This window comes from Schistocerca gregaria, chromosome 2 (genome assembly GCF_023897955.1).
Source record: "Schistocerca gregaria isolate iqSchGreg1 chromosome 2, iqSchGreg1.2, whole genome shotgun sequence".
Classification (NCBI taxonomy): Eukaryota; Metazoa; Arthropoda; class Insecta; order Orthoptera; family Acrididae; genus Schistocerca; species Schistocerca gregaria.
In genome coordinates, this window is record NC_064921.1 from 772,252,642 (window position 1) to 772,279,043 (window position 26,402).

Here is a 26,402-nt window from a genome sequence, read left to right on the forward strand (position 1 = left end):
GTGTACAGAATTTTCAAGATTGGTTTTCCTCAATTTGTTATAACTATGTTTTGCTCTTACTGAAAGAAATGGGAATGCAAGGACACTGGCTGCTCTTCAAATGTAATTCCTACATTCCTCGACTGCTATTTCAATATTTTATAAAACACTATATAATGGTATTTATGAACTTTTACTCGTGTAATTATTTTATATCTTCTAATTACTTAAAAATTATTCTTGGTAACAAACAATATCCCTCATGCCCTAGTGTCACTCAGTGTCTCCTTCCACTGAACAATATTCGGCCTTTCAAAACTGTTACACAATGTTTCATACAAAAAAGCTTCTGTGATGAATTATACTGGAATTGTTTTATACAATGTAAGGACGATGGACTTCGTTGTAGTCAAACAAAGGCATGGTGTACCATGAATCTAGCTAGCACTGTCTGGGAGTTTAGTCTGTTTGGGTTCACTATTGTTCGTTGATAACAGTTAGGACCTATCTTTTGGTGAGAATTTTGACAGAATACAATATACCTATCTGGCAATTTTCTATGTATCACACCGTGACATAACATTTGATAAGCTTAAAAAAAATCAACCATTACAATGCTGCTAATAAATTCTAAAAATGTAACATATTTTGTATTTTGAGAACCAATTTTATATTGTATTTTATAGCCTTTTGAAAATAACAGAATAGAGATACACACAAGTCAATTTTGGAAATAACAAAAAGTGCAAAGACATCTGAAAGTCATTAAAGTGCACATAATGCTTAGTCTTGTAGCAGTTCCAGGTAAACTGAGTTCTCATTAGGAGCTATCAGTGATCAGTGCAGGACATGATAAATGAACAGAACAGAAAGATGAATCCGGACAGTCCATCGAATATGGCTGAGGTTATGATAGAAAATATTCTCAATAAAGTGCTGCTCTTCTTTGAACTTTCTCAATGTACTCCGTCAGTCTTATCTGGTAAGTATCCCACTCCGCACAGCACTATTCTAGAAGAGGATGGGAAAGTGTGACGTAGGCAGTCACTTTAGTAGATCTGCCACACTTGCTAATTGTTCTGCCAATAAAATGCAGTCTTTTGTTTGCCTTCTCTGTGACGTTTTCTAAGTGCTCTTTCCACTTTAAGTTGTTCATAACTGTAATTCCTAGATATTTAGTTGAATTTACAGCATTTCGATTTCACTGATTTATCGTGTAACCGGAGTTTAAGAGATTCCTTTTAGCACTCATGTGGATGGCCTTATACTTTCCATTATTTAGGGTCAACTGCCAATTTTTGCACCATACATATGGGTCATTCCAAGTGAAGTGTCCCAGGGCTCCCAGCTCCACTATCTTCAATTTTGATGCAATTTGCACAGGATGCTCCTGAGGGCCCTGAATGAACTTATGCACAGGTTCAGGCTCACCTGAAACTTCATTGAGGTGCTAGAGCCACTTTTGTGAAGACCACTTTTACAGAGACCGAAGAGTCATGAAGAAATCGTCAAGTTAGGCATTCCACTCTTGCTTCTGGGTATAGTGGTACAACTTTGTGTGCTCTACACACAAATGTTGCAAGTAGAGTTCAGAAAGCAATGAATTTGGCATAATCTCAGTTCAAAGTGGCCAACAAATCAAGTAGCAAGAAATTTGCCCTGTAGTTTAACGAGGCATAAGTAGTGGAGAAAGTGTGTTGTGGACCTGGTCTTTTGCCAAACTACTGTCTGTCTGGGTGTTTAGTATATCACAAACTTTGGCCTGGTTTGTGTGTTTAATTAATGTGCTACCATTCTCATGAATGTATCAAGATATATCCGTGTTCAAAGTTATGTATCTCAAAATGGACACCTACCACATTACACTCACTTAGACCATTCAACAGAGCACATTTCATTCTATTACGAAAACTTATTTTCATTTTGGTGTCTCTTCGGGTATGACGCAAAAATGTCACCTAAAATTTGGAATTTTGTTGATTATGTCTTCATTGTTTAAATATTCATTTTGCTATTTATTCAGTGATTTTAAGCCTGTTTGCGACAGGTTTCTTTGCTGAATTTAGCCATTTAACTGTACTAGAGACTGCTACATAATTTTTGGGAGATTTTGTGTTTGCTTAAATTTAGTATGCTTCTTAATTGTTTGTGCAGCAGTGTTCTGGCCCGTTTTGTGTACATTGGGGAATCAGCTCTGTTGCTTGTTAATTTGTTTGGTATAAATCTCTGAAATTCTGTAGATACTATTTCTTTGAATTCAATCCATATCTGGTCTACACTTACGGTTACATTGTTAATTTGGAAGGTGTGCAGACTGTCCAGAAGACATCAAGCAGATTTTTATCTGCTTTTTCTGAACAGATATATTTGTCGTTTATTTTTGGTGGATTTAGGGGTTACAATATTCAATCTTGCTACAACAAACCTGTGTTCCCTAAATCCTGTATTCGTTTTGATGCTCGTTATTAGCACAGGATTATTTGTTGTTAAGAGGTCACGTGTTTCCACAACAGTTTACTATTCGTGTAGGCTCGTGAACTTACTGCTCGAAATAATTCTCAGAAAATGTTTTTATCACAATTTCGGATGATGTTTTATGCATAACCGTGGATTTAAACATGTATTTTCGCCTACATATCGAGGGTAAATTAAAGTCACCATCTTAATAATTGTATGAGTCAGATACGTATTTGACATTAAACTCAAATTTTCTTTGAACCTTTCGGCAATTGTATCATCTGAATTGCGCCGTAGGTAAAAGGATCCAATTATTATTTTATTCTGGTTGCCAAAAATGATCTCTGCCTATACTAACTCAAAGGAACTATCTACTTCAACTTCGCCATAAGATAAACTACTTCTAACAACAACAAACACGGAGCCGCTGACTGTGTTTAAACTATCATTTCGGAACACTGTCAGGTTCTATAGAAAAATTTCGGCTGAACATATCTCTGGCTTTAGCCAATTTTCAGTGCCTATAACGATTTGAGCATCAGTGCTTTCTATTAGCACTTGGAGCACTGGTACTTTTCCAACACAGCTACGACAATTTACAACTGTTATACTGATGGTTCATGTAGCTATGTTCTTCTTGTGTTCGACCTGCACCCTTTGAGACTGAAGCCCTTTGTGTTCCCCTGAGACCTTCTAACCTAAAAAACCAGCCAGTCCACGCCACACAGACCCTGCTACCTGTGTAGCTCCCTTCTGCACGTAGTGGACCTATACAGCAGGAGCCGAAACCCATCCACAGTACGACGAAAATCGAGGAATCTACAGCCTACACGGTCACAGAACTGTCTGAACCTCAGGTTCAGACCCTCCAACGGGCTCTATACCAGAGGTCTGCAATCAGTTCTGTTAACTATGCTGCAAATGGTGAGCACTGCTTTTATCTCACGAGCAAGACTGGCTGCCGTTACCAGTTCTGTTAGCTGCTCAAAACCTGAGAGAATCTCTTCCGATCCAAAGCACCACACATCATTGCTACCAATGTTAGCCACCACCTGCAGTTGGTTGCAACCTGTGCTATTCATGATGTTTGAAAGGACCTGTTCCACATCGGGAATGATTCCACTCAGTGTGCATACAGAGTGCACATTGGCTTTCTTCCTCTTCATGGCAGCCATGTCCCTGGGGGAGCCATACCGCACCTAACATTGGAGCTCCCTGCTACTAATAATCGCACTTTCTATGACTGTCCAGGTCTTGCAGGCTAAGAGGTTTCCCTCTGAAACAGGACTAGCGACGGCTTCTGGCTGAGGGACAGTGTCCTTTGCCACCTACCATGCCTTGAGGCGACGTCCCACTCGACCACAGGTGAAACATTGAGGTCAGTGCGAGCAGTACCTGGTCTGGCTACCGGTATGGACTGATTGGCAGACTCAGACATACTAGACGTCTGTTGGATCCCCACAGTCAGCTCACAACAGTGATGCCCATCCACTGCAGCTTCAAGCTGTGTAACTGAAGACATCACAGTCTGGAGCTGAGAACGAAGTATCACCAACCCGGCTCACATCCACAGACAACAATCACAGTCCCTATCCATACTAAAGACCATGGAAAACTACACTACACTGACAAACAAGGACTACTGACACACGCTATGTTACTCTCCTGTAGACACAGAGGAAAACACAAGAACTGTGTCTAAATGCCCAAAAACTTCACTGGTAAAGCTCTCAGGCGAGACTAAATAATTTGCTCCTGATTACCAACTTGAAACACGTCAAAAAATTGGTTTACTTTCTGAAGCAATGAAAATGTTATAACTGTGTCATTAAATATTAAATTAACAAGTAGAAACACTGAAACTAAACTACTAAAGCACAAGATGAAACTATACAATTTGCTCCTTGTTAGTAACTCATAAAATGTCACAAAATCAGATACCTCATTGTTGCTGCCTGTGTCTCAGTTGGCTGCTGCTCCCTGACTTCATGTACAGAAAGGGCAAGCTGAGTTTCACATAAGCGATGCTTTCAAAAACCAAGCCAATTTGTGGACATAAGCTTCTCAGTCTCAAGAAAATTTATTACATCTGAACTGAGCATACATTCAAGGATCCTACAGCAAACCAAATGTTAGCAGTATTGGCTTATAATTTTGCCCTCCTTATATACAAAAGTCACCTGCACTTTCTTCCAGTCACTTGGGACTTTGTGTTATGCGAGAGATTTGTGATAAATGCACATTAGGTAAGGGGGCAATGTCGTATGGTACCCTCTGAAAAACTGAATTGGCATTCCACCTGGTGGCTTATTGGTTTCCTAAACTGCTGTCTGTCTACACCATGGATGCTTATTTATTACTATTTCACCCATATGGGAGCCTGTTTGATGATCAAACTATGGTATGTTTGTACAATTCTCCTGTTTGAATGATTTCTTGAATGTGAAATTTAAAATTTCGGCTTTTGTTTTGCTATCTTTAACTACCACACCAAACTGGTCAATAAGTGACTGTATGGAAACGTTAGACCCACTTAGCAATTTTACATAGAACAATATTTTTTTTTTCAGGTTCTCTGCAAGATCTTTTGCTGAGATATGGCAGTTGTATGAATCTCACACAGTTCTTTTTGCAGATACAGGAATTTCTATTAATCTTTGATTGTAGGAATTTGTACATTCTCTTTTGAACCAAGAGAGAAACAGCCTCTGCTTTCTCTGCATTTTCTTAACCTTATTATTAAATCAAAGTGGGACTTCCCATTTTTAATCCATTTGCTAGGCACGTAATTCTCTAGGCCACAATTTACAATCCACTTAAAACTTTGCCCGTAATTCTTCTGTGTCCATCTTATGCAACTAAGTGATGTCCAGTTCACTGTCTAAGTGAGATGCTAACAATTGCTTATCTGCTCTTTCTAACAGAAACTCCCCCCTAGCCTTTTCAACTAATTTATTAACTTTCGTAACCATAGTTGCAAAAATGACAGCATGATCTCTTATCCCCTTTTCTATACTGACCTTGTTGATAAGGTCTGACCTGTTTGTAGCTGCAAGGTCTAACATATTCCAATTGAGTGCCGAACTACCTGCTCACAACAGTTTTCACAAATTGTGTTCAAAAGTACTTCACACAAGTGTCTGTACCCCTGCTATGAATCCACCTGTCTATACTCAATAGGTTACAGTCGCAACCAACTAGTACTGCACAATTTGTGTATTTATGTGCTACTGACCACAGATTTTCTTTGAATGACTCTAGAACTGTCATGGCTGAATCGTGTGGCCAGCAACAACATCCAACAATTAACTTGGTTTCACCAGGACCTGTTATAAATGACCAGATAACTTCACTGTCACACTTTGGCCTCAATAGAGACAATATTTTTGTCAATTGCAATGAACACTCCTCTCCCCTCACCTGTAATCTGTCTTTCCAATACACGCTTTTATCTCAGAGCTTTTCTGCCCGCTCTCAGACCCAAGAACGATCTGAGCATAAGAACTTTCCTGGAGAGCAGTAAATTTAGGAACTTTGATATGTTATGAATAAGTGTAATATTGTTGCTGATGTCCCACGTCACATGCCAAAACTGGAAGAGCCGCCAAAAAAGGATCAGAAATAGCAGAGAGTACTGCAAGTTATGCATATAAATGAAATTAAGGATGAAAAGATAATCAAGAAGATGTGCAGAGACATCAAGTAGAGAGCAGAATCCAAATGATAATTTATAGCCAGTCAAGCAGTATTTAAATTTAAATTCAACAAGTCAACCAGAAGTTGGTATTTATTGTAAGTTACAAACACGAATAAAATTTTATAGGAAAACTTAAAATAATGGAGACTACACTTCCCAGTTCATCATGCAAAAGTCAGACTACATCCTTGGGAGTACGAAAATGTATAGAGAAAATTCGAGAAACACTCATTTTTAATAATTTATGGTGGAGGGTGAAGAAAAGATTAACTTTATTTGATAAATGTCAAGATGTTAGATTGTCAACAGAGCCTGTCCTTGGCATGAGACAAAATGTGTTAGCAAGTAAACCACTTGAATTAGTTGCGGTAGACCGTATTGGACTCTTGCCTATATCAAGATGTGGGTGTTGCTACATATTTGTAATATCGGACACACTTAAAGTGTAGGTGAAGTTGTTTCTAAAAGGAAGGCAAATGCTAGAACTATAGCAGAGAAGATAGAGAGTTCATGCTCAAACTGGGCAATTCAGAGGCAATGTTATCTGACAACACAGGGAGAATAAAACAAAATGTAGCAGAATACCTGTACATTTTCCCCACAGCAATAAGAATGAAATTGTTTTGAAAAGTTATTAGGCTGTGCAGAACATAACGCCCCACAAAGCATTGATCTTTGGCCATGTACATTCCTACTTTTGAAACCATTATTAACATTATTTTGTATAATGTGATAGGTTATCCTCAATATGGGAGTTTGTGTTAGGTATTAGACCCAGTAATTTGATTCCAGAGGAATACGCTTATATAGCTGTATCTCAAGGCAAGAGAAAGAGCAACTAGCTAAGGCAAGAATGAAGAAAAGCTATGAAGAAAGAAGATAGTTATTAGTGTACGGCCAAAGCAACTACACTTGAAAAGTTGTTGCTTCTTAAGACAAAGGATTGTTCAAAACAAAGATATTCTGAAATTCAGAAATTTTGGCAGACCATTTGGAACTGCGGATGTGCCACACTAAAATAGCTACTCATTGCTGGACCCAAAGTCAAGAAAAGAGCTGGTATTGAGGAATACTACTGACTTAGAAAAAATATGTGAAAGGGTGTGGTTTAATTTAAGGCCTCAGAGAGTTCATAAATTGAATAAACGTGTGTGAGATATGCATGGGGTCCCAACTTGCTTGCAACGTAATTAATTTTTTCACATTCCAATGTCTTAATGCTTCCTCTTGTTACTATCCTAGATCTATGGCTATATTCTTGCCTGAACACATTTAGAGTGTACTAACTGGGGAAAGTAGGCTGAATTTAGCAAAAACAGAAGAGTTGTTTGTGTTATATGTGGGGGTTGCATCTCAGTAAATTTAACTAAAACAGAATTAATTTGTGTTATTTGTACAAGATTTTGACAAAGGAACTTATTCATGGGTTTCAATACTCAAGGAAGGTTTGCATTTTGTTAGATGTTATGGGAATAATCTTAGGGCTGTTTGTTTTTTGATGTTAATTGAAACTGATAGGAAAAAGTGGTGTTGAGAGATTTCGGCTTCAGGAGTCAAATTTTTTGTGTAGAAGTGTGTACATACACTGAGCCTCAAGCTGGGTGTGGCTTTATTCCACTTGTGAGTGATTTTTTTTGTCTTCATCTGCCCCATAATTAGGTTGTTAGGGTGACAAGTGTTGTAATTCCCTCGAGATTTCAAAATGGAGTTTATATTTTTTGTGTATATTGGACACAAAAAATACTTTGTATTCTTTCTGTTTGATGCTGGAGTAACAGGCTAATATACATGATCAATTTTATATCACAATTCATAAAAGTCTGTATACACTTGTAGTATCTCTTTGCTTCCAAAATATATTTGCTTGAGAGGACTGAGATGTACACTTTCTGTATAATGCTTTATTATTGATTGTTATCAACTGAAATATCAATGTTGCTATTTATAGCTACAACAAAGTCTTCAGGTAATGTTGTAAGAACGAAACACATTTTGTGGCTTACAATGGTGAACCAAAATAAGAAAGAATACAGTTTAATGCATTAGCCGATTACAGAAAATACTGCACACCAGCTGGGTCACTTCCCTCTTCTCACGTATCATAAAAAGGTTATTCAGGTAATATACAACATAAAAATTCAGTATAACCCTACATAAAAGTTTTGTAACATCTTTTAACTAGTTTTCTTTCTATTCATCATGGAGTATGTACCCCTTTGCTTCTGATCCCCCCCTCATATCCCAGCAAAATTTTTATTGTCAATATAAATTCTTAATTATCAATTTTTTATAAAAGATTGATAATAAATGTGTAAGACTTTCTAATAGAAACAATATTTGTTAAAAATCTTTCATAATTGTTAAAAAATCTTTTATAATTGTTAAAAAAATCTTTTATAATTGTTAAAAAAATCTTTTGTAATTGTTAAAAAAATCTTTTGTAATTGTTAAAAAAATCTTTTATAGTTGTTAAAAAAATCTTTTATAGTTGTTAAAAATCTTTTATAGTTGTTAAAAATCTTTTATAGTTGTTAAAAATCTTTTATAGTTGTTAAAAATCTTTTATAGTTGTTAAAAATCTTTTATAGTTGTTAAAAATCTTTTATAGTTGTTAAAAATCTTTTATAGTTGTTAAAAATCTTTTATAGTCTATAATTTTAGTGCTTGTGGTATGTAATTAAAAACAACAGCACACGTGTACGTGTAAATCAGAATTTATTTAATGGATTTTATATTTAAATGATGTAGATATTCAAATTGAATGAAAAAAGGACCATAGCAAGATTTGAACCAGTGATCCATTGATTGTCCAATGCAATCAAAATTAACCAAGCAGCCCACTACTAATAGTAGTGGATTTAAGTCCCTCACAAACCTTCAAAGTCGATTTGCATGAGAACTTTTTTTTAGAGTAACAGCAAACTGTTTAGGTAAATTGATATTTGAGTTCTGATCTTCATGTACAATAGATACAAAAATTATAAAAAACTGCTGGATAACCTCCTTATGAGTGACAGAATGTTAGATAAGAAAAAGCTTGGGTAATGTAGAGAGACCTCTTTGAGACATGTAATCTAATGAAGTTTTTTAATGAATAAATGAAGAAGATGCAAAAGGGGATTAGCAGGTAGTGGAAGAAAAGTTCTGTAAGCTGTATTGGGGGGGGGGGGGGTGGTTCTATTTTGGAGAAAGTAACTAGGGAATCCTCCCAATAATATGAATAGTAATTGGTGGGATATGAATCTGTGGGTGTATTTGAAGTTTTCATTGATGAAAGCAAAGTATGGAGAGTTTTTGTGAAGACCTGCTCAACAGAAAGTATAAGACTGAGTATATCAATTTAATAATACGAATGAAATTTGCATTGTGTTAATGGGATTGCACATGCATCGATGCAACTAAAACTGGAAACAAAGATGGCAACATCACCAAATAGTGGATGTCTGGTTTAGAGTTACATGAAGATGACTCTTACTGAAGTATTGCTTATAGACATATGTAACTGATGACTACTTTCATGACGGATGAGAGGAATTAACGAATAATAAACAGGGGTTATTCTGTGTGTGTCTGTTTTACTTGATATGACTCAGTACTTAAGAGATAAGATTATGAGGTGGAGCCAATGCAATATTTATAATAAGAGTACTGAAATCTTTTGTGAGTCAATTGTGCAAGTCATTACTATCTCGTATTTCTTCAACTAGTGACAGGAAAAAGTTTTTGTTGAGATTTATGTTGCTTTGCATATGACAGTAGAATAGTGTTGAATTTATTATAAAGATAATACATTTTTACAGTTTTACTATTAGGTCTCTATCTAAACCAGGTATAAGAAAGTCAGTATATACTTCCTGTAAGATGAAGGCAAGACGATATTGTGTAATTTGTGCATGTGCACCTACGAGTGGAAGCACAACAGACATTAAGAACATGAAGGTGCTTCTGAGTTATAACCGTAAAGTGCTGACTGAACTTGTGTGTTGAGAGGATCTTACACTGAAATGTTGGAGATGGGCTGCTGAAGAAATGCATCTTCCGAAACAGTGCTGCTAACACAATTTTCCCATGTTAAGAAAGTTTTGTTTTTAACTGCACATTACACAATTGCTTGACTACATCAGATACTGTTGAATTATGTGTTAGTTCATTAGGACAATGAGCACTAGATAGAGAGTATGCTGAATTCCATTACCGCAAACTCGATAAATTTCGATGTATTGCTAAATAAAATTTTGAGCAGTTTTCTGATTGTTCTTTTGTTTTGTACCGACTCCTATTTACAACCACCCTTTTTTAGAAATTGTTGCTATTGAGACATATCAGGCTGTAGTTCTGGTTGGTTGGTAGGGGAGGTGCAAGATGGACCAAACATTAAGGTCATCAGAACACCAATCTAAAGTGACAGAAACTAAGGAAGGAAAACACAGACTGTACAGTCTAGTTGATGGGAAAGGAAAACAAGCAGACAAAAAAACAAAAAGAACACCAGGGCAGCAGGAAGAGTAAGAAACAGAACGGAGGAGGAGAGGGAGGGTTAGAGCAGGTGATCTGCCAAAGGCACTATGCATGATGAGGCACCAAAATTGCCCGTCCCCACACCATAACATGAGCCTGAGAACAGGGACATCATCAGGGGAAACAAAATGGCACAAAGACCAGGCAAAATGCTGGGGAAAAGGAGGAAAAACATGGCCAGCATTGAGGCAAGGCCGAAGGCCACCCAAACCAATTCCAATACTAAATGAGGGACTCCAATTCCAGAAGGAAACTCAATTCCAGAAGGAAACTGAGGTACTTCTGTACCTCATCTGGGAGGACAAACCACTTGCACAAAGAAAACAGAGTACAGATGTAACCATTCTAGCGTCAGCCGCTAACACCCAGGACAAGAAAGGTGGAAGGACATACTTCTTAGTCCAACGGGCTAAAAGGTGCAGGCAATCCAGCAAAATATGGATCACTATGAGGGGGGCCCACAACTACAAAGAAGTAGCTCATTAACAGAGAATGAGGCATTGGTCCACCTAGTACAGCCTATATGAAGACAGCAGAGGATTCCATCTAGGACACGCAGAGGGAAGGACAATGTGAAGTGCTCATCCCTTTGACTGCACAAAGTTTATTAGACAAGGATGGGGGATGGTGCCCCAAAAAGTCAGCATGTGGGGCAACCAAGTAAGCTTGTTGTCCAACAGAAGGCCCAGATAAAGTAATCATCCACACATAGTATAGAGCTGACCAATGGTCTGACAGAGGCCACAAGTCCATTAATAACAACGAGAAAAAGGAGGACACTTAATACAGAACCTTCTGGAATGCTATTCAACTAGGCCTGTGGAGAGCTGAGAATGCTGCCAATCAGAACTCTGGATGACCACTGGCACAGGAACTGGTAAATCAGGAAGGGGCACTGAAAAAGGCCTTACAAAGATCAAAGGAAACTGTGACAAGATGGTGGTGCTGAAAAAAGGCCTTCCAAACTGCAGTTTCCAATTGATGCAGATTACTGGAGACCATTCCTAACAAAAGGCACACTGGTAAGGAGACAAAAGGCCCCGAGATTTGAGGACCCAACTGAGCAGATGAGCCACCATCTATTCAAGTAACTTGGAGGGAACATTGGAGAAACTGAATAGCTGGTAATTTTCATGGGACGGCAGACCCTTACCAGGCTTAAGGACAGGAAACACAATACTGTCCCTCCACTGATTGGGAAAAATGACTTGGAGCCAAACACAGTTAAACACACCGAGGAGATACTACCTTTGTGGAGGATTAATGTGTCGCTTAAATTATAGTTGTGAATAGAACTGAGAGCAGGTGCTGAATCATGGGAAGAGAAGAGGATGAAAAGAAGATCCCTACAGTAAATGATTCACTGTAGGATTTCATCTGACAAGGGACAAAACATAACTGGGAAGCTTCAGCCCACTGTTTCTGGATGAGGAAGGCAACTGGATAGGAGGCTGCTGAAGTAGCACAATGAATCACAAGGCGTTCCATGAGAACTAATGGATATGTCCAAAGACCACCCAGATGGGCAACGCCTGAGACGGAAGACTGTCATTGGTAACCCTGGAGGATAAGACCAATGCAAATAATTTTATTGGGTGTGTCACGGGTGACTTCATTAACACAACATGATAAACAGGGGGTAAACACAATCTCGGATATATATAGAGGCCAATCAGTGCAATGGGAAGGACAGTGGGGTAACTTGGCCATCGGGAGGTGGGAAGATAACAAAAGAATCAACATGAAGCAGATAGTGAACAAAACATGACAGGCAAGGAAGCTGAATTTAGACCAATGTTAACTAGAGAATGTAAGAATGACCCATTGTTTAGTTGATGCAGATACATAGGTTACAGTATTTACTGGCATTGTGAAGGAAGAAGTGATAGTAGCGACCAGCATAATGCAGGGAGACGGGGAGGGGACTAAAATGGGTAGGAGAACCATAGTTAACAAGGGAAAAGTCATCTGCAAGAAACTGTTCTATGAGGAAATATTGACTAAATGAAAAGCAATTCCTGCATGGGGAGATAGGCATTAAAATCTCCAAGGATGAGGAATGGAGGAAGTAGTTGCCGAAGGAAGTAAGTTATGGCAGCAAGAATTGGTGGCCTGCCACGAGGGAGATGCAGTTTGCAAACTGCGACCACAGAGTCCAAGTGGACCTGAATGACAGCCACTTCCAATGTTGTATGAAGGGGGATTCATGTACTAACAACATTCGTGTGGCCCAACACCAAACTCCATCAGAAGCCCTCAAAGGACTAACCCAGTTCTGACAGAAAACACAGAATTCACAAAGGGTTGGTAAGCAAGCTTCAATAAAATGAGATTCCCGCAGAACAACACAAGCTGCGGAGTAAAAGGAAATAAGGGATTGCAGCTCTGGAATGATGGTAGTATTCTTTACAGTTCTACTGAGTAAGCATGGAATGGGGATCCACATGGGAGGTGAATGGGCTGATCCACCACATACAAGGACAAGGTGACATCCATGAACAAGAGGGCTAACTCAGATTGTGAGAAAGGAGTCAGTAGCTCCTGGGGCACCAGAGGAGCCTTGTCCCAGGAGTTACATTTCTTCTTCCTTTCATAGGTTGAAGAAGGCAGGGCCCAGAGAGAGCAGGCTGCACTAAGATTTGGAACCAAGAGAGAGCAAGCGACCTTATGGTACCATGGCCATCTTGTGGCAGTAGATCTCTGGTCTGGTGCTGAGGGGTCCCCCATCACCAAAAAAATCTGAAGGAGGGCGACACTTCTCCAGCCAGATAGGAGGAGCTCAGGAGCTGCATGGGAGTGGGATAGGATCAGGGGTGGCACTGGAGTATGGTAGATGGAGGAGGGGGAAAGGACATAACAGATACAAAGTTAGATGACACAGACACATAGTGAAGATGATCATTCTTATGATACTCAGTGTAGGGTTAACGATCAAGGGACTTATCCTCCTGTAGTTTCTTATAAACTGGACAATCTGGCAAGTTTAGAGTGTGATGGTAATGGCAATTAACACACACAGGTGGTGGAATACAGGGGCATCCCTCATGGACTGGGCGTCCACATTCACCACAGAGGTTCTGCTGTACAGTTTAAGAGTTGTGCCCAAAACACAAACACAGAGTACCCCTCATGGGTGGCAGGATGTACAGCTTAACATCACTCTGATAACACATAACCTAGACTTCTGGAAGGGTATCCCCCTCAACTGCCAGAATAAAGGTGACGGTACCTATGCAACTGTACTTACAGCCTTTCTGAACATGCCAAACAAAATGAGTGACCTGCTGTTCCAGATTGGCATGGAGCTACTCATCTACTCGTCAATCTGAAGGAAACAAATGATGCCCTGAACCATATTCAATGACTGGTGTGGAGTAATGGACACCTAGGCATCACCATGATTATCACAGGCATGAAGGGCTGCAGACTGGGCAGCAGAAGTAGTTTTGATCAACAGTGAACCTGGCCACATTTTACTCAGAAGTGCACTTCACCAAACTTGTCTTCAATAGTTCACATGAAAAATAATGACTTGGTGGATCTGAAAGTGTCCCCGTCATTCCTGGTGCAGACCTGACATGAGTAAAGGGTTTCACCCCAAGCCAGACAACATTAAAAGATTCATTCTCAACTAGAGAGATGGCCGTATAGAAATGGCCAACTTAAAGATTAATACATTTCATATGCAATAATACGCAAAGCTTCTGCCCTGATATCATTCCAATTAGAGGCTCACTCTGCAGGCATCACCCAGCCACAGCAAGGGCCATTTGGCACAGGGGTCATTGCTTGGAGCTCCAATGCTCCAGAATGACAAGTACACACTCCTCTAGGCACACAAGCTCAGCTCAGCTATCAGAACTGTGATCCCTCTGTTGTCAGGAGACTCAATCAAAAGGGTATATAACACACACACACACACACACACACACACACACACACACACACACACACTGGTTACTGTGCTAGCTGTGTAATGCTAAAAGACTTTGGTATCATGGAGAAGATGGGACAGATGGTAGGGCCAACCACAGAATATGCTAAGTAAGGTGTTCTTCCCCAGTTGGCTTCCACTATGGAGAGAAAATTAGAATGGAAGATCAAATACCAAAGAGGAACAAAAACAGTGAAAAGGAAAGGTGAAAACAAAAAAGTGAGAGGAACAAAAACTGAATGGAATATCAATTATGAGGAGGATAGCTGAGCTGAGCTGATGTAAGGGCAAAGAAGGGAGCATAAGGGAGTATGCACAGGGAGGAAGTGGCAGGGGAAGGGACTGCCACCTGGGAAGGAAGAAAGGGCTGCCACGACTCAAGGTCCCATGTGTGTCACAAATGAATTTCTGAAAAAGCCATGGCCCCCCTGGCAGTTGCAGTTATGGTATCTGGTAGGCACCACTGCCACCCCCACTTTGAGGTAGTGCTATTGTGACACATGGCCATGTAGCATGCTAAGGCCCAGGGCACACTGCAAGTTCATGTAGGGTCTACATGAGAAATGCAGTGCAGGATGATAGGGAATGAAAAGTACCTACAAATCAACAGGAAATCAAAATATCTAAGTTTCTGAGTGGTGTATTTTGGAACTTAGCTTTTCTCTTTTTTATCAGAAAACTTTGAAATGATTATGTGACACATTCACTCTTGACCTGTGTGATTTGAGCTGAAATTGCCCTTGGTTGCTTTCGTATGTGGCCCTGTAACTTATGGGAAGGGATAAGTCTGTCACATGATTGGAGTAGGAAGTATTGGATGAGTTAATTGGGCAAATCTTGCACCTAGATTTTCCACAGTGACATTACCCCAAAGACATCGGGTTGGAAGTGGGAGAAGCGTAGGGTTGGACGAATGTCCTGTTTAGGCTGAGTGGGCGGTGGAAGACTGTTTCAGGAGAGATGGGAAGGTTCTTGGATAGGATGTCCCTCAATTTTGGCCACAGCGATAGGTAATCACAGACCTGGCAAATGATATGGTTCAGTTGTTCGATTCCATGATGAAACTGGATATGGCACAAGAAATGTTTGTAAACTGGGTCTAAGAGGCAGTGCTTGTCTAAACAAAGTCACCAGACATTCAGCGTACTAAGCAAGGGACTTCTTGTCACTGCCTATATGCCATCCACAGGTTGCCAAGCTGTAAATGTGTGATAATTTGGTGACAATTGTCCAGTTGTAGGTACTGTTGATGATTAGTGGACTTAATATGTACACAGATGTGGATCAAGCCATTAGAGAGATGAAGGTCAAAACCCAGGAAAGTGGCATGTTAGGTTGAGGACTTCTGGAATCCCTAGGCCAATCCCATTGTGCCATCTACAGGAAACCTTCCTCACCTCTTAAAATGTCACACCCACTGGCTGATCCAGGTTCAATGACAATATCTTCAATCTGGAATCAGAGCCATGACACTCACTCTTCATTTTTTTTCCCAACCCCCACACCTCTCCCATCTGTTTGACCTGGTTCTTAACCTAACATGCCACCTTCCTGGGGGCTGACCACCTCTCTAATGGCTCAATCCACACCACTATATATTAAACCCACTAACCACCAACAGTACCTGCATTTTGAAAGCTGTCATCCCTTCTGCACCAAAAAATCACTCTCATACAAGCTAGGCACCAATGGACACTGTATTTGTTGTGATAAAGATTCTGCTGCCCAGTATGCTGAAAGTCTCACAAGGATCTCCACAGAGAGACACTAACTGTCAAATCTTGTCCACAAACAATTTTCCGTACAATATTCTCACACAGCTGTGGCCCTTCCACCAGCCTGAGTAATTGGCTACAAAGGAGTCTCCCACTGTAACCCAATACCAACCTGGACTGGAACAACTGAATCATATTCTTTGCCAGGGGTTTACTTATCTATCACCACATCCAATAATTAGGGACCTCCTACCCAAAATACTTCTCTCCTTAAGTGGTACTGCATCACCCGCAGCTCCCAATTCCTTTCTACATGTGTCATATCCTGTGGCAAACCCAAGTGCAAGACATAACTGATTCATTGTCCTGTCACAGGCCTATCCCACCCAATCAGAGGCAGGGCCACCTGTAAAAGCAGCCATGTTTTATACAAACTCTGCTGCAATCACTGCATAGCTTGGTGTTCACTTAAACAGGCTAATGCTGATTGGTTGAAATAAAAGTCTCTATGATTGGCTGTTCACAGCTAGAAATATTAAAGAACTGGTCTGAATAAAAGTAAAGGCTATTGGCTGGTGTTACGGAAAATGCTGGATACATAGCTGCTTACTGCATGTTGATGGTGTACTTAAATTGACAAAATAATTTTTTGTGCATGATGCCTTTGGTGTGCCATCTCGATATTTACCATATTTACAGTAACATACTGGAGCAATTACATACATTTTTCAAAAAAATTGAAGATAGGGTGTTTTGAGACATTCAAGGTCAAAGGTCAAGGTCAATGACCTTTGATATGAAAATTCTCAGAAACCAGTCATGTGACATATCAATGTAAAGGTGTATTCGTAAGCTTTCCAATGGTACCATCTTAATTGCTGTAACTGAATTAGAACCAGAATCACAGTCACTTATGTTATGACATATGCATGTAAATTTAGTACTTCCTTGACCTGTAACTTTCTTCACAGTTGTAATACACATGTGAATATTGGCATTTTTCCATCTCTTATCTGGGTCATCGAATGCACCAAATATGAAAGAAATCCTAGAGGGTCAGGTTGAGAAGTCTGTTGAATTGACATGGAATGACACACACATTAAGTATATAGCTGATATCAAAGATGTAAACTGGTACTGTCATACTTTCACAAGAGTTGATAAATGTATGATATCGCTCACTTACATATGGAAAAAATTCACTTCAAACAAAACAGCAGGATACGTTACACATCACAAAATTCCTACAAATTCACTTGGACTAAATTTTTTTCAGGGGTCCAATATCTACACAAACAAGCACATGAGATATTATCTTTGATAATTTTGCACAATCAATGCAGTTTAGTATTGTTGTATTAAACAAAGGTGAGAAGACTTTCATGGCTCAAGGAGTGTTTGATATTAGTTGTCACCAATGGTCAATGACAGTGTCAATGGTTGCAATCACATCACATTTTGGTGCATTTATTAACAGTTTCTTTATTAGATGGCAAAGCCAACCCCAATGAATTTGAAGAATAAAATAACTGGTAGTGTATGTAGCCCATTAGAAAAAAATTAGCAGTAACATCACATTATATAGTTGTTGCCATACTGCTTATGGGAGTTTTGTCACATTTCCTACGTCACTGGCCAAAGCCAGAGCTCATATTGAACGTTGTCGTATATCCTCTTCATAACGCAATTACTCTGTTGGAACAGTACCAGCTTAAACCAACAAACTCAAGCTGCATTACTTGATGAAGGTTAGCAAAATGTTGTTGGACCTACACCTATCTTTTCTAAACACGCGAAGAAAAACAAACAATACTGGAATGTAAGATGAAAATAGCTTCACACATAAACAAAAAGACAGAGAGGGGAGGAAGAGAGAAATTCACGACATATATGAAAGAATGGACAATAAACATCTAAAAAGTAGAACAGGCAATATCTTTCATTGAAAAAATTTGGATACCAAATGGAACAATATTTTTCGTGGCCTACCATCTGCCTGCATAATATTCCGATGCAAACTCTCATTTCATATTCCCCGTTCCGGACTTCAAGACCAAAAATCCCAGCAATACCAGGAGAGAGTTCTTTATGCTCACCTTTAGAAAATATTGTAATCTAGTCAGATATTGAACACTTTCAAAGTTTGAAAAAGAAAAAAGTACCTATAGTTACTAATGAAGTCTTCTACCAAATTCCAAATATGTTTGAAATTCCCCCCAAATAAACTTAGCCCAAAAGTCTAAGTCGTATCAGCAGATTTGACATTTTACAATGAATATCATATTTAGTATTTCCAGGTTTTCGGCGCTTTTTGCAACTCAGCATTAATTTAACAAGTAGGCCCCAAAAAGGCAACAACAATAAACAAATGTTGTTTGGCACGTTGTTGGATGTGTTGATATTCCTACGACAAAACGAACTTCAACTTTTAAATAACACAGGTATGTATTTATACGTTTACTGCATTACTACATTCGGTGTAGGGGCAGTCTTAATTAATGAAAACTAACCTATACACTGTAAACTTAACAGTACGTAATGAGTGAAACAAAATATGTAATCAGCAGCGCGTAACATCAGTTTGCGTAATATACTGCACTCTCGTTCCAAATTTCACTTAAACGCCACTGTGACGTACCAAATGAAACATAGTAATATAAGTATACCAAGTAGCCTATCCTCCACCGTAATGAAACACGAATGCTTGGTCATCAGAAGTGTTCTTCAGTTCATGATACGACAGTTAAATTTATCTAGTTTTAAACAAACACACATTCCAAACTAAAGCAAAAGTTATCGCCGAAGTATGTATAAAATACCGTATGTCAATAATGCAATGAAGTTTTGTACTTACATCTAACGGCAGGCATTTTCGAATCTTCGATGCTGTTTCGTCGTCATCAGGAGACGTAAAAATTGGAAGCATTTTATCTCCTTTCCACAGACACAATCTACACGAATTCGTAAAACTCTCCATTTCTTTAACACTTAGCACAACTCCCCCACCACCGAACGATCTTAGTGCTTTACTGAATCTGAAACACTACTACAAAGACCTTCGTTTCACAGCCACAGCAATGTCACACGCTACTTCGCTAAATGAAAGCAACAAACAACTTTCTTTATAACAGAAAAATGTTAATTGTTTCGCCTCATTATCAGAGCGAATAGAAAAGAAAATGCAAAACAATTCGTATTTATCCTACAAAGATTGATATTTAGACAATTAGACATCAAAAACGTTGAAATAATTGCAGAATTGTGACGGACGCCAAAGCATATAAACGTAAGGATTACAAACATGCTTTGTACATCACAATCTTTGACGTGACTTTTCAGACTAAACGTACGTGCTGCCACCTGTGAGCAAATAACATGAACCTATGTGTATCGACGTACGACATCTTGTATAGAATCATTGAAACTATTTAGTCCGATCCTAGTTTTCCATTTGACCGACAGATCGCATAGCAGTTCAGACTAACGGAAGTGCAATTAATACTGATATTTGTTCGCTAAAAATAACTAAAACAAGCTTGCTGTAAAGCTTATTAAGGTTTATTTTATGTTTCCTATAGGTTTCAAAACTGTTCACATGTTATTTCGTAATTCTTCCAGCGTTCATACAAACATTACCTAATGAAGTTGGGCACAGCACACCGTGAAAGCTTGGCAGTGCCGAGATAGTAGCTAGCAAATAGCAAACATTGCATCCCTTACCCGGCGGGAAGGACTTAGACTGCTGATGTCGTAGACTGTGCGATTTCAGTTTGTGAACAGCCTTTACAACAACTTCGACGACGCTACACATTCTTGACACATCTTGTAAGCAGACTAACGCGGTGCAGGATGCATACCATCGATAAAAATTTTTACCAGCAAAGATCATATTTGTTAACAATATTGTCTAAGAAAGGAAATACGTCTCGGTAGTAGTAGTAGTAGCATCGTGTATTGGCACTAAAACAATGAGGTCGTTCATCACGTTGAACTCGGCGTCAACATCTCTCACAGAAACAACAAACTGAACAAGGTCCGTTACAAGCGTGCTTTCATCCAGACCCAAAGGGAAAAAGGTAAATTTTTAGTCTTATCTTTCAGTTGCATTTCCACGTCGTTTGCCATCTCTTCGATGCATCTGCAAACGATTCTCCATGAAGGTGGAACTGTTGGGAAAAGAGGGAGAGTCGATGGGCACAACACTGTTACGGCAGCAACAAAACAGTCTTTAACAAATTCTCCGTTGCTGAAGGAACGGGCTGCTGGTTATATTAAGAACTACGTGATAGCTCCATTACGCCATCGTTGTGAATGAAATGGCTCTCTTCCTGTAAATACGTTAGAAGGAAGTGGTAAAACCAAGCAATGCTTTATAAATAATAGGATTATTTTCAGGAAGTAGAGTATTCTCTGCCAGTGACCGTAAGGTTAGGAATAGCGCAAATTTTAGGAAGAAGAGATGACTGTAACTAGGTAGCAGTCATGGCAGAGGTGTGGGCCCTTAATAACACAGAAGTTAGGGGAGTATCAGGTCATCAGAAATTTCAAGCCGAGTGTTGGTCCAGATCAGGTGCTTGAAGATTTAGGGCCTTTGTGTAAGGATTTTACAAAAGGCAGCCAGGTAGTGATCGTGGGTGGGGCAGGGAACAGCTCGGATGGAGACAGCATGTACAATGTAGGTAGTGTAACTTCACAAACTGGCTGCGCCATTGTCAAGGCTGACCTATTCTAGCACCACGATGGCCTAATCTTCGCAGTGCTGTAAGGTATCTCAGTGCAGAGCTGGAGGTGCACACTGTACTGGTGCCACTGGGGACTATCATGAGGTGGGACTGTGCCAGGCATGGTCTGTACCTCAATAGGAGTGGGAGAGGGAGGTTGATAGAGTTAATTAGAGTATAGCAGGTGTGTGTGTGTGTGTGTGTGTGTGTGTGTGTGTGTGTGTGTGGCCACACATGTTCAATACCAGTTGTCACTGTAGGAGGATTAGACTGTTTTAGGATATATCGTGACAACAGCATCCCCTCCCTTAAAAGCGTCTCAGCCATTTAGAGATTTTTGCAAAGTGTACATAAAAGATAGAATGGACCACACTATAGCGCACAAACACTACAGAAACCCCTTCAGAAGTATATACTCTTTGTAAAAACGTGTAGTTTATTAAAAGTAATGTACACCAACTTGAACCTGTATTACAGTCTTTCAGAAGCACAGTGGTATGCATTAGTGTGTAGTCGTGGAAAGGTAATGAAATACAGCATATAATTCTCTCGTCATATGAGTGTGTAAATTGTTGCTGAGGAGCTATCTTAAAGAATGAGGGAACCTTCATTCATACCAAAGGTGGCACAAATGTTGAAGTTAGAGAAGGTCTGATCACAATTAGTGCAGATAAACATTTAGAACCGGCAACTGTTGAGCTAAGAAAGCTAGACAGCCGTAAGAAGTAATTCATTGCATACATGAACTGCTCATCTAGTGGTAATGTGAACACTTCCTTCAGCAAATTAACTGAAGTCATAGAAAGACTCCCAGCCTGCAAAACTAACTTAGTAATTTCTGCATACGTGAATATTAATGCAGATGTGGAGGTGTGGAGGACAGACTTACAAATAACTTCCTAGACATTTTGAGGAGTTTTGGTATGGCACAAATACACTGTTATTAGGTCATCAAAAAGTTCAGCATCAGACATGGACCACGTAGTTACAGGTATCAATAGGATAAATTGGAAAATATCTAAAGGAATCTTAGCCTCTCAGATCATTAGTATAAGATAATAAAGCCAAAGACAAGCTTGGCGAAACCTGCAAGGCGACAAAAGGATCTTCACAGGACATAAAATACATACTTTTTTTAGGGCACTGGCAGATGAAACTGTGCTGAAGTTTGTATGGAAAACAATGTAGCACATTGCTTAAATTAATTTTTAGAAACATTTCCAAATGTAGAAACTTCACCAGTAGCAGCTAAGGAAACTGGATAGATAACTGTGGGTATTAGAAAGTCCTCTCAGGCACTTAGATTTCTCAGTTCTTTACAAAAGCACTACACTAATCAACAGTTGTTACATTACTATCTCAGGGATAAAAAATATACAGGAAGGTACTGCCTACTGCAAGAAGATTATTCAATGACAAAATAATGTATAATGCAAAAAATAAAAGCAAAGTAGTGTGGGATGTCATAAAGCAAGACACATACTGTTCAAAAAGGGGAGTAGAATAATAGAAAATCCACGGAAATTGGCAAATTTTGTCAATGACTCTTTCTTTGGTATTGTGGACAAGTTGCAACAAATCTTCCTAAAAACATGTAGCACCTACAGGGTGTTTCAAAAATGACCAGTATATTTGAAACGGCAATACAAACTAAATGAACAGCGATAGAAATACACCGTTTGTTGCAATATGCTTGGGACAACAGTACATTTTCAGGCAGACAACTTTCGAAATTACAGTAGTTACAATTGTCAACAACAGATGGCGCTGCGGTCTGGGAAACTCTATAGTATGATATTTTCCAAATATCCACCATGCGTAGCAATAATATGGCGTAGTCTCTGAATGAAATTACCCGAAACCTTTGACAACGTGTCTGGCGGAATAGCTTCACATGCAGATGAGATGTACTGCTTCAGCTGTTCAATTGTTTCTGGATTCTGCTGGTACACCAGGTCTTTCAAGTGTCCCCACAGAAAGAAATCACAGGGGTTCATGTCTGGCGAATAGGGAGGCCAATCCACGCCGCCTCCTGTATGTTTCGGATAGCCCAAAGCAATCACACGATCATCAAAATATTCATTCAGGAAATTAAAGACATTGGCCATGCAATGTGGCCGGGCACCATCTTGCATAAAACCACGAGGTGTTCGCAGTGTCATCTAAGGCAGTTTGTACCGCCACAAATTCACGAAGAATGTCCAGATAGCGTGATGCAGTAATCGTTTCGGATCTGAAAAATGGGCCAATGATTCCTTTGGAAGAAATGGCGGCCCAGACCAGCACTTTTTGAGGATGCAGGGACGATGGGACTGCAACATGGGGCTTTTCGGTTCCCCATATGCGCCAGTTCTGTTTATTGACGAAGCCGTCCAGGTAAAAATAAGCTTTGTCAGTACACCAAATGCTGCCCACATGCATATTGCCATCATCAATCTTGTGCACTATATCGTTAGCGAATGTCTCTCGTGCAGCAATGATAGTGGCGCTGAGGGGTTGCCACGTTTGAATTTTGTATGGATAGAGGTGTAAACTCTGGCGCATGAGACAATACGTGGACGTTGGCGTCATTTGGACCGCAGCTGCAATACGATGAACGGAAACCCGAGACTGCTGTTGGATCACCTGCTGCACTAGCTGTGCGTTGCCCTCTCTGGTTGCCGTACGCGGTCGCCCTACCTTTCCAGCACGTTCATCCGTCACATTCCCAGTCCGTTGAAATTTTTCAAACAGATCCTTTATTGTATCGCTTTTCGGTCCTTTGGTTACATTAAACCTCCGTTGAAAACTTCGTCTTGTTGCAACAACACTGTGTTCTAGGTGGTGGAATTCCAACACCAGAAAAATCCTCTGTTCTAAGGAATAAACCATGTTGTCTACAGCACACTTGCACGTTGTGAACAGCACACGCTTACAGCAGAAAGACGACGTACAGAATGGCGCACCCACAGACTGCGTTGTCTTCTATATCTTTCACATCACTTGCAGCGCCATCTGTTGTTGAAAATTGTAACTACTGTAATTTCGAAAGTTTGTCCGCCTGAAAATGTACTGTTGTCCAAAGCATATTGCAACAAACGGTGTATTTCTATCGATGCTCGTTTATTTTTTATTGCCGTTTCAAATATACCGGTCATTTTTGAAACACCCTGTACAATGAATTATATGTAACCGTGTTGTTCTTTCCCACAACAAAGCTTGTCGTCAGGAAGACAAAACAAAAATTAAAAAATAAGAAGTCAGTAATCATAGATGAGGTGCCAGTCTCTGTTCTGAAGGTATGCGCCATTGACAGACGTAATAAATAAGTGCCTTGCTTCACTTCTTTTTCCTGAGTACCTACAACCTGCATGAGTTGTGCCGTTACTACTGGAAAGTTTCAGATAGATTATACAATCGTAAAACAGAGATTTAGGAACCACATTGTAAGTTGTAAGTCATTTACGGGGGCCAATGTGAACTATGACCACAATTTATTGGTTATGAACTGTAGATTAAAACTTAAGAAACTGCAAAAAGTTAGATATTTAAGGAGATGGACCTGGATAAATTGAAAGAACCAGAGGTTGCAAGGAGTTTCAGAGAGAGTATCAGGGAACGATTGACATGAACAGGGGAAAGAAATACAGTAGAAGAAGTATACTGATGCCTTTTCTTTAGTCTTTTCCTTCTTCTTCCTGTTTATCCTGGCTTCTTGAGATCTCTTGTGAAGAGACACGATACAACAAGTTCCATAGTGGTGTAGTACACAAAAGTAGTTACACAAAAGTTAATAATTTAACTTTTGAAACTGCCGGTGTATTGGTATTGATGGAAAGAAAAACATTCTCATACTCTCATGCGGTCAGCAAACTACGTGTAACAAAAAAAGGTTCAAATGGCTCTGAGCACTATGGGACTTAACATCTATGGTCATCAGTCCCCTAGAACTCAGAACTGCTTAAACCTAACTAACCTAACGACATCACACAACAACCAGTCATCACGAGGTAGAGAAAATTTCTGACCCCACCGGGAACCGAACCCGGGAACCCGTCCACGGTAAGCGAGAATGCTACCGCACGACCACGAGCTGCGGACCTACGTGTAACTTTTTGTGTGTGTAATGGGACTTACTACGTCGCAAATAGCTCTAATGAATTAATTAAGCTGCTTTGCAGTGTTGCTAGACAACGTAATCAACAAGGTGACGTGTCTCAATTAAAACTGGACCTCGATATTTTTAATAAACTTTCAGTTCATTTTTTGTCAAAATCAGCACTTGTATCAAAATTAATTACCAACTTCATGCATTAAGTCCAAACGCATCTGCAACTATTGTACGCGATTTACTGGACAGCTCGATCACGCACTGGCGTGTAATGTATTTCAAGTCTAGCTGGAGGTTTCAGTTTTCCCTAATGGGCTAAACGACTCTTTTGTAATAGCGTGGTGTGTATATACCACATAAAGTTTAAGTAGAACTGGATGTACTCTCCATTCGGGTAAGATCACAAAGTAAAATTCACCACGTAAGTCAGCGAGCTGTACACACGCACTTTTATCACTCTTAGTGATAAAGTGATAACTCGTCTCAGAGTAAATGGCGCACATAAATTCACACTTTTCTTTATGCATACAAAATTCAAAACACCTTTATATTAAGCAAATAAATTATGGCCTGTAATTACTAATGAAACTTTTCCGATCCTGAATAAACTTCCAGCCGGCCGTTGTGACCGAGCAGTTATAGGCGCTTCAGTCCGGCACTGCATGACCCCTACGGTCGCAGGTTCGAATCCTGCCTCGGGCATGGATGTGTCTGATGTCCTTAGGTTAGTTAGGTTTCAGTAGTTCTAAGTTTTAGGGGACTGATGACCTCAGATGTTAAGTCCCATAGCGCTCAGAGCCATTTTAGCCAATAAACTTCAAGAACTTGTATTTCATAATCAATAAAATTTCGTCACCTGAGAGAAATTAGTAGTTTGCTAAAACGGATTCAAATCACAGTCAACTCGTGTCTGGACGATGATGTTATGAATCGACACTTGCTTGAGGGCCGAGCGGTTCCAGGCGCTTCAGTCTGGACTGATGACCTGAGATGTTGATTCCCATAGTGATCAGAGCCGTTTTGAACTTGCTTTGAATGAACGCAATACCTGTACTGAAAAATACTGTCAGTTGAGTAATTTACTGACTTTTATAAAAATTTGGTGCCCCTTGCATCGCTACACAGCGCCCCAATCTGTAATGTCGCGATAAGAACGAAGACATTACAGGATTCACTGGAGCATGCAAGGGCTGTGTACCATGCTGTTATACTGTACCTTAGTTCAGCCATCCCAAGATTCATACCAAAGTTGTAACATCCATTTTACATCAAATTTTACATGAGTAATTGT

General features: G+C 39.6%; 1 protein-coding gene across 2 annotated transcripts in view; it reads right to left on the minus strand.

Annotated features, from left to right (window-relative positions):
* The window catches only part of LOC126335003 (nascent polypeptide-associated complex subunit alpha, muscle-specific form-like), a 299,464-nt gene extending 280,085 nt beyond the window's left edge, over positions 1–19,379 (minus strand). Inside the window, exon 1 of one of the 2 annotated variants that reach the window (XM_049997830.1) lies at positions 19,155–19,379. In XM_049997830.1, coding sequence (XP_049853787.1) covers positions 19,155–19,277 — 123 coding nt within the window. In that variant the 5' untranslated portion in view covers positions 19,278–19,379. The remainder of the gene's footprint in view (positions 1–19,154) is intronic. The other variant, XM_049997831.1, reaches the window with a different exon arrangement.
* Positions 19,380–26,402: the final 7,023 nt, after the last annotated feature.